Below are 14259 nucleotides of genomic sequence, written 5' to 3'. Positions count from 1 at the left end.
CAATTGTAAGTAACAGTGAGCAAGCTTTTGAGCGGAAAATCTCTATTTTAAATTAATTTCTCTAATTAAAATACACACACACACATATATATATATGTGTACACCCCCCCTGTCCATAACTACATACATAGAAACACAGTAATTTTTAACACAGTTTAGGATTTAGTGAAGCAATTTCTCTCCACCAAGTTATTATTGGGATATTAAAATTTACCACACTGCTTTCTCAGAGTTATTAATAGAAATCATTAGATCCATCAATTAAAGTTTAGAATTGGCAAAGCAGCCAACTGCACAATTCAATAGTTAACAATTAATTTTCTTTTGTTCTAGAGGCTTTGGACAAAATGACAAAACGCTTCAATTTCTTAATGTTGAGCTACTTTGGTAAATTGTAGGAAGTATAACGAGGTAATTTGAAGTAGTCAATTTTATTTCCATTTTGCATTGCATTCTTAATTGTATTATCCATCTCTTTTAATCAGTATGAACTACAAAGCCTCAAAGTTTGGTCACATTGTTATATTTTTTAACTGGTCATAAGCTCAGCTTGTGTATGTAGCATGACTTTTTTCTTTACTTCTGAAAATTTCAGAAGCAGTTGTGAACTACTCCTTGAAGTATCTCAGATTGGTGTACCGAAAATATCCCGGTACAAAGTTCACTTGACATAAAAAAACCTGTGTAGTTATCACAAAATCAGTAGCAAACAAATAATTCTGTTTCTATTAATCTGGGTATCCATGGGATACTTTTTTTTTTTTCTATTAACTCTTCCAGATTGTCTCACTAAAAGCCATTCCCCAGCCTTCAGTAATAAGATTACACCTATTCCAGCTGGCTCTGTGCTAGGACATCTTAAAACTAAACTCTGAAGCATCATCCACTGTAATATTTCAGATTTATTGTGTGAATTCTGGTTTTTAAGCATCCTCTCACTTATTTGCACAGTCAATAGAGAGTAGGGAACCTTTACATCATTTCCATGAGTGTAGGGCTTAGATCCATGGATACAGCAGTGATAGTCATGCTCTTTGCTACAAAACAATGAAGAGTTAATTCCTAAATAGTTTTCTATCTCTGCAGAATGAGAGAGGGGGTTTGAAAGTCTGTTACGGAAAGAAAAAAAAAAATCCAACCCAAAATAATCAATTCTCTTATGATTTATCCTTGTTTCTCATCAACCAGTTGGCTCATGCTGGGAATTGGCAGACTGATGGGAGAGGAAAACTTGCAAGTCCCGAGCAAACTTGTAAATTTTTAAAGCACAAGCCTTTAAACTCTAAGGAATTGGAAGTGTCTGCTATAGGAGCCAGAGACAATTCCCCAGAGGAAAGGGCACTAAAGCTAATCCTTCAGTCAGTATAGGCAGCTTTTCTTCAGCTGATGCTCTTATGTGGTGCTTCATAATGGAACTCATAAATGGGAAACATCTTTACTACATCAACAGGGAGCAAACAACACATAAGGAAAGATATAAACAAAGGAAAGGGAGTAAAATCTGGGTTTCTTCTTCCCTTGGATGCCTCAACACCTTTAAACCGTTGCACTAATCATGTGAAAATCCTCCAAAAGTACCTATTTTATTACAAAACTTAGCATTAATGTTCTTTTCCTCCAAATGAGAATCAAATACATCAAGAAGTTTTATTCAGTCTCAGAGCTGTGCTTTTTTCTTCTAAAACCCTACAGCAGATAACAGGATTTCTTGCCTCTGCATTATTTTGTACGGGGTTTTTTCACAGATGCTACCTGATTTTTGGGGTCTTACTTTAAAATAAGCAGCTCCCTCAGAAGCAGTTTCCTCCTTTTGTGCCTACTTTTTTTGTTGTTACACATTTATGACATTAAATGACTTAGAAAGGTTTGATACCTTATGTTTCATCATAAGAAATTAGCTGATTATTTTTTTTTTCTCTATGGTTTCATTGAAAATTCACATTATCAGCATTTTTAACACCAGGGTTAAAGCAGGTAGCCTAGCTCTAAGTTGTAAATGAAACAACTCCTTTGCCGATGGATATGCCAGATTCAAAGGAGTCACTCGTGTGACTGCAGATCTGAATGTTGTTCTTTGATTTCTTGGAGAACGTTGCCACCACTTCTCATTCAGTCATAGAGTCACTTGCCTCAAATTAACCTGTCCAAAGCTGACCATAGATCAGCAGAGGGCAGAAAGGAAAGGAGAAGCTGCCCCGTAATTTCATCTTATTGCTGGCATCAGATGGAATTCACCTTTCTCACAGGAGGAAGATGGTCCTTATTCATGAGCCCCAGCTTGGTGGGAGGAATGACACGACTGGGATACAGCTATTGACAGCTGCAGGGAGGAGACAGGGGAGAAAAGAGAGGCCAAGGGGTTGCCCTCTCCATCAGGAGATGGGTAGAGTGTGAAGGGCTGTCTCTAAAGAATGGCCAGGAGCTGGTTGAAAGCTTAAGGGTAAGAAAGAGAGACCAAGCCAAGGGACCTTGTGGTTGGTGCCTGCTGTGGGCCCGATGAAGGGGAGCCCATCGACAAAGCCTTCTTGCTCCTGCTACAGGAGGCATTGCACGCACAGGCTCTGTCCTGCTGAGAGGCTTCTGCCACCTTGACATCAGCTGGGAAAGTAGCACAGTGAACTGCTGGCAGCCCAGGAGACTCCTGGAGTGCATGGAGGAAGGATAACTTCCTACACCAGGTAATAACAGCCCTACCAGAGGGGAGACGATGGACCTGATGGTCATTTGTGTGAGTGGGAGAGGGAAAAAAGTTAATCTTGCCTCTGTATACCACTGTACTGCTGTGATTCTGCTTATCACTTATAGACAAGCAGGTACCAGGTGTTACAGGCTGTTCCCATTCAGCCTGGGTATTCAGGAGAGGAAAAACCACAGAGTGGGACCAAAGCAAAGGAAGCACACAGGCCATAGGAAAGGCATCAAAAGAAGAGTTTGACAGCAGGAGCCAAATCTATCCCGCATAGAGCTATCTCCTGATCAAAAAAGTTGATTAATTCAGTCCATGGCACCGGGGAATATTAAATTAATCAAATTCACCGCAGTTTACAAAGCTGCGTTTCCCTGTTCTTTCAAGAATATCTACTAGCTTTTAACCTGTTATGTATTGGGGGGAAAAAAAAAAGAAGGAAAAAGAAGCAGGAAGAATAAAAACAAAGAAAGAAAAAGAGCAGTGGCACTCCCTTCCCAGCAGATGCCATTCCAGAACACCCCAGCAGAGGACAGGCCACTCATATAAAACCACTGACCTCCTGGGGTGAAAATCCCCTTCGAAGAGCTGTGCCTTGGCGAAAATACAAGCATTCTCATAGCTGGGGACGAAGTATTTTGGTATTTCAAGCACTTTCTGCAAATGCACGAGTGAAACCTCTTCAAGCACGGTAACGACTCCTTAGAGGAACTCAAGGTTTCCCACCAGAGATGCAGCTGACACAGCTATTTTAAAAGACATTGAAGATAAAAGTCAGGATGAATGTCAGGAATTTTTGGTAAAAGCATAAAAGCTAAAACTGTAAAGAAAAAATAGCATCCTTTAACAAGGGCAGAACCCTTAGAATTAAGTAGGTATTTAATAAGGTTCTTTTGTAAGATATAGAGACACCACAGCAAAGGCTGCAGAACAAAATCCTGAATAAAAAAGAACTCAGAAAAACTGGAGGTTTTCACTATAACTGCATCCTTCCTTACATGTTTTTAATGAGTCTAATACGCTTCCCTATCTGTTTATAGAGTTCAATTCCACTGGTGTATCTGGTTGGTTCTGGAGCTACACGTATCAGAACAGGCAGAAGAGGAAAAAGCAACAGGGCATTTCTGGCCCATTCCACAGGTACAGTTATGCACACGGAAGCTGCTGGAGGGAAGGAGATGGTCAGAAGCTGAAGGTAACCCCATATGACCTCCCCAAAGCTCATTTTCAGCATCTCTTGGGCAAGCTGGGAGGAGCATCACAGGCTGAAATGGCCACAGCAGCCTTTAGCCACCGGTTTTCCCTGCTTCCCCCATTTTATACGTTACACTCTTACATACCATGGCTTGGGAGACTCCTCTTAGCAGGCAGAAGTCTCTGGTGTCTCCCACAGCTCCTGAGTGGAGGAAATCATCTGCCAGACAGGGTGCCACCTTGTCTTGGTACTCAAACTGCAGAGGCAGACTCAAGTACACCTCGGGGGAGACCACTTAAAATCCCAAATTGCTGAACATCAGGGTTTTTCTGGGAAAACAACCTGACAGCAGGGGTTGAGAGGAAGCTGCAGCACATCCCACCCAGATGCCAAGGCATCCATACCCTGCACCATGTGTGCTCTTCTCCTGTGTGAAATAAGATACCTCGAACTCAGAGCAGGGAAAACCAAGACGAACGTATTTCTTTTTTGGTAAGTTTAAGGAATTAATTACTCATACCGTCAACATGGATGAATCTGACTTCCAGTAGCTGATTCAGCACAATGTTTAGAAGGTTATATTTGACTACATTTTTAGAAACAAAAAAAAGGAAAAAAAAAAAGAGCATAGCAGAGGACAAACTCAGGGCATTTGTTACAGAGTAAGAATTCACATTAGTTACAGCTTTTGCATTTAACCTGATGGCAATAAGTTTAACTTGAAAAGTTCTTACTTTTGCCTTACAGTAGCTGCATTTATATAATGTGATTGGGATGATGTTTTCATTGGTTTTCTGTCATTTTAAGAGTTCTTTCTAGGTGTTTTACATACATGACCTTATATCTGCTTTGAGGTTCAAAGTAATGCATTTATCTTGTGATTCAGGTGGCTAAGAGCAAGTATCTGGGGAGTTAAGAAGGCTGGGATCATAATGAAGCACTTAAAACACCCTAATTCAATTATATTTAATTATATATCTGCTGGTTTTTATTCAAATTTAACTGTTCCAACCAACATAACTTCAAAACCATTATTTACAGCTTATAGAAGCTAAGAGAGAGATGAATCCAAAAAGAATTAAAGTGGAGTTTTCTTTCCATTTTAACATGCTATTCTAGAAATTAGTCTTTGTGCTGACAAAAGTGAGAGAAAAGGTGACTCAAACAGTATCTTCCTCAGCAGCTCAGGAGGAATGTTCTTTCTTCCTTATAAGCAAACCAGGGAGAGAAGCCAACTGGTTCAGAGGTAGGACTTGACATCAAGGGAGAACAGCAATTACAGACTTACAGTGCATTTCAGAACACCTTTTTTCCTCAAGTTTGACCTTCAGAGATGAATAAATTATGAAAACTCTTTAACTTAAACAACAGAATAAAGAAAAGTGAATTTCTGGTCCTGCAGACTATAAGGAAGTGTTTGAAAATCTAGCCTAGAGCAGGATGAAGTTGTCTGATTTCTGGCAGGGTTATAACCCGTGTCCCTTTCCTCCCTGCCAGGAAAGCAGCTCCCTCATACTCCTGCAACTCTCCCTTTTCTCAGAAATGTCCTGGTTCCCTTCCATATCCACTTGGTCCACCCCCAAAACAAGCTCAACTCCCAGCCTGCTCCCTGTCTGTGTTCCCTGGGTCGCTGGCCCGGCCCAGGATGACAGGCTGTGGACGGTCCAGAGCTCTCAGTGTGCTGAGTGATGCCAGAGGAGCACAAGTTGATTGGCTGATGAGAAGTTGCCAAAAAGGATGGGTAATGGTTGGGCTCTGTTTGCCTTCTCCTCAGGGAGGTCATTAGTAATCTCCTTTTGCTCTGCACAGTCACTGTTTTTCCATAAAACTCACAGTAACAGTGTCTTTTGAAACCTCTATATCAGTCAAATTTTAGGGGGTGGGTTTGTTTTTTTTTTTCCTTTTTTTTTTTGTTTTTCTTCTTTTTTTAAGATTTTCCTGTGAGCACAAAAGCTCCTGGTGGAGAGTGGAGGGAGGAGAAAGGAGAGGAGAAGTTACCAGGTAGGCAGACATGTGCCATTTTCCTTTAGAAAGCAACATTCTTGCATTGCTTGATCTTGGGGGCCTGAGCCATGATCTTTGCATAGTCAGAATCGGGAATACTATTCACTATTGGCAGGCACAACGGGTAGAATGACACAAATCCCAAAGATAATATTAAAATGCCATAAAGTTCAGTAAAATGTGCATTTCGTTTTTAACTCTTCTTTAGTTTTGCTGGTGCAAAGGTGTTGGAGTTTTCTGTTGTTGTTTTTATTACTTTTTTGCCAAATAAATTTTGGAACAACTTTTACCTGGTCGCTTCATTACTTATTTTTCTCACCTCTGTCATCTACTTCTGCAGTCATCTCTTTGCAAACACACTACAATGAAAGTCAGATGGAAAATCAAATTACATATTGTATTTTTATGATCAAACAAATTTGATCCTTCAATCGCTCCTGATCAAGTGCAACTGTTGGTGCTCTTTTCCACACACTTGAAATTTCATAGAAAAAGAAAAAGCCAGCAACCACAAAAGATGAAGAGAAAGGTATTCTACTAAAGGCTTATTCAGGGTACATGGATATGAAGTGAATTTTATGAGGGAAATGGAAAAAAATTGCTTTTTACAGAGACATTTTGAAAGGAAAAAGTAACGCAGCTGCTTGGTGGCTGAGAGCATGCTCAGCTCTTGCTTGGAGCTCACGGGGGTTCCAGGCTTACAGGAGAGGGCTGTGGTCCCACAGTCATGGGCAGATGCTGCAGGGAGCAAAGGGGTCCTTGTTGCAGATTAAAGGAATCATTGCAGAATATTAATGGAATCATTACAGGGAAAAGAAGAGTGAAGCTCTGCATGCTCACGGTGAGCCAGTCGGGGTGGGAAGACCCTGGAGGAGAAGGAGGAGCTGAAGCACCAGCGTGGCTGTCGAGCATGTGCCAAGAGGAGTCTTGGTGCTGAGCACGTCCCTTGTCCCTGTTTATTGATGAATCATTGTTTTAAACTGTGTCTGGTGTGAAACCTGGTACCTGTCAGGGTTTCTGCTTGATGGTAGATTGCCTTTTATAGCCACATGGTGAAGTCATTCTAGTTTAAAATAAAAAAATAAAAATACTTTTATTATGACATTCACTGTCATGATAGTAAATAAACAAACATCAACTTAAATCCCCCCCAAAATTCCCCAACAGGTCAGTGCTTTTCAAAAAGATTCTTACTGTGAATCATCCTGTGCTTCTCCCATAAAAATAAATTTCTAGCGCTTGATATGCACTAAGAGTTTGTTTAAAACATGTTACAGGCATGGCAGGCAGTGTCCAGTGCAAACTCAGATCTATCCTCTCTTCTAATTCCAGTGAACCAAAAGCCCATTTATGTTACCTTTTGTTGAGAGGAGCTGCATTGGTATCCTGCGTAAAAAGCAAATCCTCAGGAGCTAAGGCAGCACACTGCTGGCTTTAAAGGTGGATTTTGGCTAAAATCAGAATATCAGGATGATGAATATGACCCCAAAACCATATGCCTGGAATGTGTGAGTGTGATACATCCATTACTTGCATCAAATCCACACCAGGGCAGGGCAATCAATTTCAATTGAATACTTGTGATTTATGTTACTGGTTCTGAGCTGAATATTATGCTCAGTTTTGTGCTATACCATGAATTTGCATGCCCTGGAGAGGTGATACAAAAAGAATATGAATGATTGGGCAGAAAAAAAGTCTTTAAGAGTTCTGTCCCATGCCTTTCCCTGTACCAACATTTTTCCTACATGAACACATGCAAAACACCTTGTTTCACACATTTTTAGTTGTGCTCAGAATGGGAAAAGAAGAGAAGCTCAGTGAGAAACTGACCATTCAGTCCTAGCTTAGAGAAGCAAACTGTGGCATATTGCACGAAATTCCAGGATTTCCCTTTGCTCCAATACACAGATTCCAAATATACAAATACATATAATACACACCAGGGTTTCTGTTTCCTGTGACATACAGCTTATGCTGACCAGTGACCCCCCCCTACCTCCCCACTAAGTGTGAATTCCATAATTCTTGCTAGCAGAACCTACATGTATAAAATCACATGTGGATGTATCTCTGTTATACAGAAAGCATATTAAAACCGTATTTTTTTAACATATAAGCAGGACTTAGAGAATTTCTAAGTATTTGAGTAGAAAGCAAAAGAAAGCACAGAAAGGTATCACTTAAGGTGGCACAATACAAAAACATTTTGAACAGAAAGAAAAGTTTACCTGGAAAAAGAAGATAAATACACAGTAGAGATTTAAATGTCTTATGTCTTTTAGTGCTGTCACTAATAATGAAAAAAGTGAGATGGACTACTCCTGTATAATATTAGAATGAATAGCTAAAAGTTATTCCTCAAAAATACCTTTGCTACTAAAGATGTCTTGATAGCTAATTTACTGCCCAGGATTCTGGTGACAGTATGAAGACGAGAGAGACTCATTTTTCATAACTGACTGTGAACTCAGTGGAGGATTTTTTCTGTGGATTTTGATATATGCTAAAGGGACAAACAGATAGGCATTTACATAGTGTCACATATGCACAAAATCTCCAATACTGCTTTAACTAGTACCTAGGAAAACCCACTAAGGTTTTCTGAAATAGCAACTGCTGAATATGTATTAGTTGTTGAACAACATAAATTAGTACTCTTTGCAATGCCTTTCAAAAGCATTATTTTCCTGCCTGCTAACAGCAACCACTTGGGATTTTCTTTTACCCAGAACAAGCTTTCAAGTAAAAAAGAGCGGTAGAAGCCTAAAGCAACTTTGGAGCAAGTTCTGTTTTAATTCATAGCACAAGTACACGGCCGGTATAATATTTAAGAATGACAGTGCTGTCTTTCAGTACTGCTGCCCAAAATACTTGGAAATATATCCTTTGAGAATACAGAGAACATATCCTCTACGACATACCCAGATAAATCAGCTCACCCTTGGCTGTAACTAAACGCTGTCTAGTGACTTGTGATCGACAGGGCTTTACCCTCTGACAGCCAGATTCATTGTTGGGACAGCAACCAATCGTCGGGTTTGACGACACGAGCCTAATCAAAGTTGGGAGTATAAAAAGCTCCCTTGGAATATATAAGGTACACCAGTGTGGCAAGCTGTCTCTCAGATTGCATTTGCTTTCACGGATCTGTTTAGGACTGGAAGGGAAAGGGGGAGGGGGGAAAAAAAAAAAAAAAAAAAAAGAAGGGAAAAGTGCAGCACTGAATGTGAGATCATGCAAAAGCTAGTGCTCTATGCTTACATTTACCTGCTCATGCTGATTTCAGTTGATCCGGTGGCTCTTGATGACAGTAGTCAGCCCGCAGAGAACGCTGAAAAAGACGGACTGTGCAATGCTTGTACGTGGAGACAGAATACAAAATCTTCCAGAATAGAAGCCATAAAAATTCAAATCCTCAGCAAACTGCGCCTGGAACAAGCTCCTAACATTAGCAGGGATGTTATTAAGCAACTTTTACCCAAGGCTCCTCCACTCCAGGAACTGATTGATCAGTATGACGTCCAGAGGGATGACAGTAGCGACGGCTCTTTGGAAGACGATGACTATCATGCCACCACCGAAACAATTATCACAATGCCTACGGAGTGTAAGTAACCCTGCTGTTTTCACCTCCCACCGCTCCTCCGAGAGAGTTGTCTCCCTGCTGTAGAGCCACGCAACTCCTCCTCGGGCTCTCCCAACAGGCTGCTGGCTGAAGTCTGCTGGAGGGAGGGAGGAGAGCGTTATTTCTAAAGAATTTGAGCCAGGTTCAGATGACGGTGTTACGAGCTTTTGTTTTACTGTTCCTTCTCGGCTCCTTATAATGTGTGTGCCTCGTAGCACTTTGGATTTGCCCACTGCCTTAGAAAGCGAAGGGAGATCTGCAGTTTAGTTGACTTCGTTATCTGCAGCGCTCAGGGCATTTCCTATCATAAATACAAAGAGCAAGTGCAGAAAACGAGAGCACTATAATTTTGCGAGGGAGGTTTCACTGGTCAGTAACTTTAGAAGCAGCAGAAAAAAAGCAGAAATACAGCTTAGAGCACTGGACCTACCTAACTGCAACATGTTACAGCAAGTGCAAGTTGAGAGTTAAATTCTTGCTTCTCTGCTGATCCCATAAACTAGCACCACCCACCTCAGAGTTAAAACTACATATTTAAAGCAAATATGTGTGCAACAGCCTTAAATGTGAAAATGTCCGTGCTCTAGCAATCAGCTCACGTAGTCGCGCCAAGGAAGAATGAAGGCATTTACTGAATGAGCAGATTCTGAGTTATCTTCCGAGTGCTAAACATCTGCCATGGCTCCTATCAAGTATCTTTTGCACAGCTAATGCTATAGTATCTTATGTTCTTCATCAGCTAAAGTATTTGGCTATGGCAGCTGTTTTTTTAAATAACAGTTTATGAATATGATGACAAAAAGGAAAAAGATGACAGGACATATAAGGCATGTTAACAGTTACAGATATCGTTACATTATGCATACTGGCACAATATCAGCTGCTCTCACCAGCTGAAAATGTGCTCATCAATGAAAAAGTAACTTTTAGTGAAACTGTTCAAGTTAATAATTATTAAGATGGGCACTTAACCGCATTATACTACTGCAGCCTTATCACAAAGCTGAGGTCTGCCAGCAATTTTATTCCAGCCTATTATGTCCAAGCCTTTATAACTATTTTTAATCAAACTGCTACATAATTACAGTGACTGATGAAAAGCCATTGTATTTCGCTGCTCTGAGTTCATTTCCTACTTCTTATAAAAAGCCCTTGAGCTATTTTAAATGCACTAAAGAGACAGGTATCTTAAGTGATGAGATTTATGAATGTCAAAGCCCTGCACCATTTAGGATTAGTACTACCCATTTTATCCTGGCATGGGAAGAGATTGCCATGACTAGGTATGACAGCTGCATCACAGGCTACAGGAAGGAGGAACGCAGCCCTGCACGTGACTTCCCTATAATATTCTGCAAATGAAAACAAAATGATCCTTATATGTTAATCCTCTCCGTTATTTTTTTCCCCAGTGAGAAATGAAATTGAGGTGTCTGAGCAGTTTGCCCAGCGCTGTGTGCTGTGCGGCACACTGAGGCGAGGGAGTAAATCAGAAATAGCTGGATCACCACACACGTGTTGAGTCAGCTTATGCAAAGTTGCTCTTCTGCATGCTTTAGGAAGGTCCTCAGGAGGTGACCAGCAGAAGTGAATTGGTGGGAGGTGACAGCGTAATAATTCTGTTGGCATTCATTAAAGTTGCTGTAGAGTGTAAACCATAGAAAATGAATTTAATTAAGTCCACTTTGTTACTGGTACCCCTTATAACATATTGTAATATCTCCTATACAGTTTGAAAGAAGTTAGTCAGGTTTATTTATGCATTTTTTCTTGTTCCCTGTTCAGTAATCTGTTCTTTCCATTCATTTATAGCTGATTTTCTTGTACAAATGGAGGGAAAACCAAAATGTTGCTTCTTTAAGTTTAGCTCTAAGATACAATATAACAAAGTAGTAAAGGCACAATTGTGGATATACTTGAGGCAAGTCCAAAAACCTACAACGGTGTTTGTGCAGATCCTGAGACTTATTAAACCCATGAAAGATGGTACAAGATATACTGGAATTCGATCTTTGAAACTCGACATGAACCCAGGCACCGGTATTTGGCAGAGTATTGATGTGAAGACAGTGTTGCAAAATTGGCTCAAACAGCCTGAATCCAATTTAGGCATTGAAATAAAAGCTTTTGATGAGAATGGACGAAATCTTGCTGTAACTTTCCCAGGACCGGGTGAAGACGGATTGGTAAGTTTATTTAGAAAAATCCCACTTTATTGAAAAGCATTTAAGCCATGTTTTAAGGACTAAATAGATGCATTGTTTAGGGAATGGCAGATAAAAGTTCTGTATATCCAATTCTTTCATTCTTTACTCTTTGATCATGCCAAAATCAATAGTGTCTCTCTGCCTCCATTTCCCCATTTAAAAAAATTGAGAAAAATTGCAGTACTTCAGAGGGATGTTAAGAGGCATTAACTAGAAAAGGTTTTGGTAATGACTGGTGGATGGTACTACCAAAGTAACAGTGTTTTCAAAATTGAGAGCAGGAACTGCATAATAGGCAGTTATTTTATATAAAGCTAAGAGAACAGTTACTGGATTCTTTCACTGATATGAAAGATGCCTCCAATATTGCTGAGAAAGCAAGGCAGTTTCTCCCTACTCTCTATGCATATATCTTATATTAATAACAGCAAGAACTGTTTTTGAAAGTGAGAGTAGACCTTCATAATGTTCAGTTCTGTACTTTTCAGGATGTGATAGAATGCATTGTTCCAGCTATTAGAAATGTTTGAATGGATAAATTCTGCTTGAGACAACAAATAGTGATGAGAAAGCCTAAAATAACTAAGTGGGTTTCTTTTTGTAAGGATAGATGAAAAAACTAAACCTGAATTGTGCCAGTTAAACTACAGTATTTTCCTTGCTATTTGTTTCTGCAAATCACAAATCATCTACGACCTATAAAAATTCCTAAACTTACCACAACCAAGTAATTTCTCCTTTTGAATAAAACATAAAGAATATTATTTCACTTCTGTGCAGTGGATGAAACTGTTGACCACAGAAATACAGAACTATTTATATTGGAAAAGTCCTTTAAGATCATTGCATCCAACCGTATTTATGCAGCTGTGTCATGTTTAACTTCACAGCAGTAAAATGCAATTAAAGAGAACTTAAAAGAAAAACTGTGATATCTTAATTACACATCTACACTGGATGTACACCTCCTATACTTGAGAGAGGCCAAGTGGATAATAATGATGAGGAATGTCCTCACCACCTCCATCCATTCAAATGAGAATACATGGGGGTAACCTGTGGCTATCATCATCTATAAACAAACATTTCAGTGGCAGAGCAGGGTTAGGAGCACAGCTGATAACAGGAGGGGAAATTTGTCTTCTCCTTGCTCCAGCTGCTGCTACAGGGATGCTCCTCCCAAAGGTAAATGCTATGGGGAGGTAATTGGTGAGAAGAGTGTCTCCAGTTTGCAGCTGTAAGGGCAGGTATTTTGGAAGAGAAAAACCTGTGTAATGACCAAGCTAGCTGAGCTGTTACGTACTCCTAAGGAATGGCCTTCGTGGGATGGCCTGGCTAGTGCCAAACCAACACACAGGACTGGAATCAGTGTGTGCAAGGGAGGAACTTTGGGAAAATGTACAAACTTGGGATGGTGAGGGCCGCAATTTCCATACAGTCTCAGTTGGTGCCTGTGGAAACGCACCTCCAGTAGGAAGCACGTGGCTTAGAGATCTGCCAAAAGTACATTCCTGGCCACAGGACTCTTCCAGGAGTCAAAATATTAGCTGCCCCTCCAAATCCATTCAGTCATGCAGTCATTCAAGCACGGCAGCAACTAAGGAGCAAACTTTGTCCTCCCTGGTCTGAACAAGAAACCTTCCTTGATATCCACAAAGCCTGAATTCAATATGATTTTAATGGAGAGAATTTCAGAAGGACTTACTAAAACTCTTATTATGAATTTTAAAACAAACAAACCCAGCATTAAAAGTAAAAAATCCAGCATCCTCTGAAATGCTCCTATAGCAAGTAACAAAAAAAATGTGGCACTGAGGTAATAGTGATTTCAGGAACAAATACATCTTGTAGTTCTTTATAAAGAATCAGCAGGAAAATGCAGGGATAAGTCTAACACATTTACAGGAGATCAAAGTTTTGTTTGCAAGCTCGATTTCAGAATATTGATTCAGTACATCTGCACCTGAAATACTATTTATTTGCGTGTTTTTACCGAACTTCGGTTTACCTCAGTAATGATTCCAATTCTTTCTCCTCTCCTCACAGAACCCGTTTTTAGAGGTCAGAGTCACAGACACACCAAAACGGTCCCGCAGAGATTTCGGTCTCGACTGCGACGAGCACTCCACGGAGTCCCGATGTTGCCGCTACCCGCTGACCGTGGATTTCGAAGCTTTCGGGTGGGATTGGATTATCGCGCCTAAGAGATACAAAGCCAATTACTGCTCCGGGGAATGTGAATTCGTGTTTTTACAAAAGTACCCCCACACCCACCTCGTGCACCAAGCCAACCCCCGAGGGTCAGCGGGCCCTTGCTGCACGCCCACCAAAATGTCCCCCATAAACATGCTGTACTTCAACGGGAAAGAACAAATAATATACGGCAAGATCCCGGCCATGGTTGTGGATCGCTGCGGGTGCTCGTGAGATCCTCGTCAGATCCAACGCCTCAGAAATCGTGGAAGCTACAGAATTAAAAAAAAAAAATAAATAAAAAAAAAAAAAAAAAAAAAAAAAAAAAAAAAAAAAAAAAAAAAAA

At 40.3% G+C, this 14259-nt stretch overlaps 1 protein-coding gene across 1 annotated transcript; it reads left to right on the top strand.

The window, feature by feature from the left end:
- The first annotated feature begins 9122 nt into the window (after positions 1 to 9122).
- Positions 9123 to 14189, top strand: MSTN (myostatin). The gene is made up of 3 exons (XM_027901989.1): positions 9123 to 9495; positions 11326 to 11699; positions 13767 to 14189. The coding sequence occupies exons 1-3, from the start codon at positions 9123 to 9125 to the stop codon at positions 14145 to 14147; spliced, it is 1128 nt and encodes a 375-aa protein (XP_027757790.1). The 3' UTR covers positions 14148 to 14189.
- Positions 14190 to 14259: the final 70 nt, after the last annotated feature.

This window comes from Empidonax traillii, unplaced genomic scaffold (assembly GCF_003031625.1).
Source record: "Empidonax traillii isolate 1590-97213 ecotype Southwest subspecies unplaced genomic scaffold, ASM303162v1 scaffold830:size275092, whole genome shotgun sequence".
NCBI classification, from domain to species: Eukaryota; Metazoa; Chordata; class Aves; order Passeriformes; family Tyrannidae; genus Empidonax; species Empidonax traillii.
Note: the sequence above shows the minus strand (reverse complement) of the source record. Positions and strands in the feature narration are given on the sequence as shown.

Excerpts from the sequence above, each read along its gene's own strand:
- MSTN (XM_027901989.1), top strand. The coding sequence starts at position 9,123 with ATGCAAAAGCTAGTGCTCTATGCTTACATTTACCTGCTCATGCTGATT. Across the intron at positions 9,496-11,325 it reads TATCACAATGCCTACGGAGT|CTGATTTTCTTGTACAAATG; the intron begins GTAAGTAACCCT and ends ATTCATTTATAG. Across the intron at positions 11,700-13,766 it reads GACCGGGTGAAGACGGATTG|AACCCGTTTTTAGAGGTCAG; the intron begins GTAAGTTTATTT and ends CTCTCCTCACAG.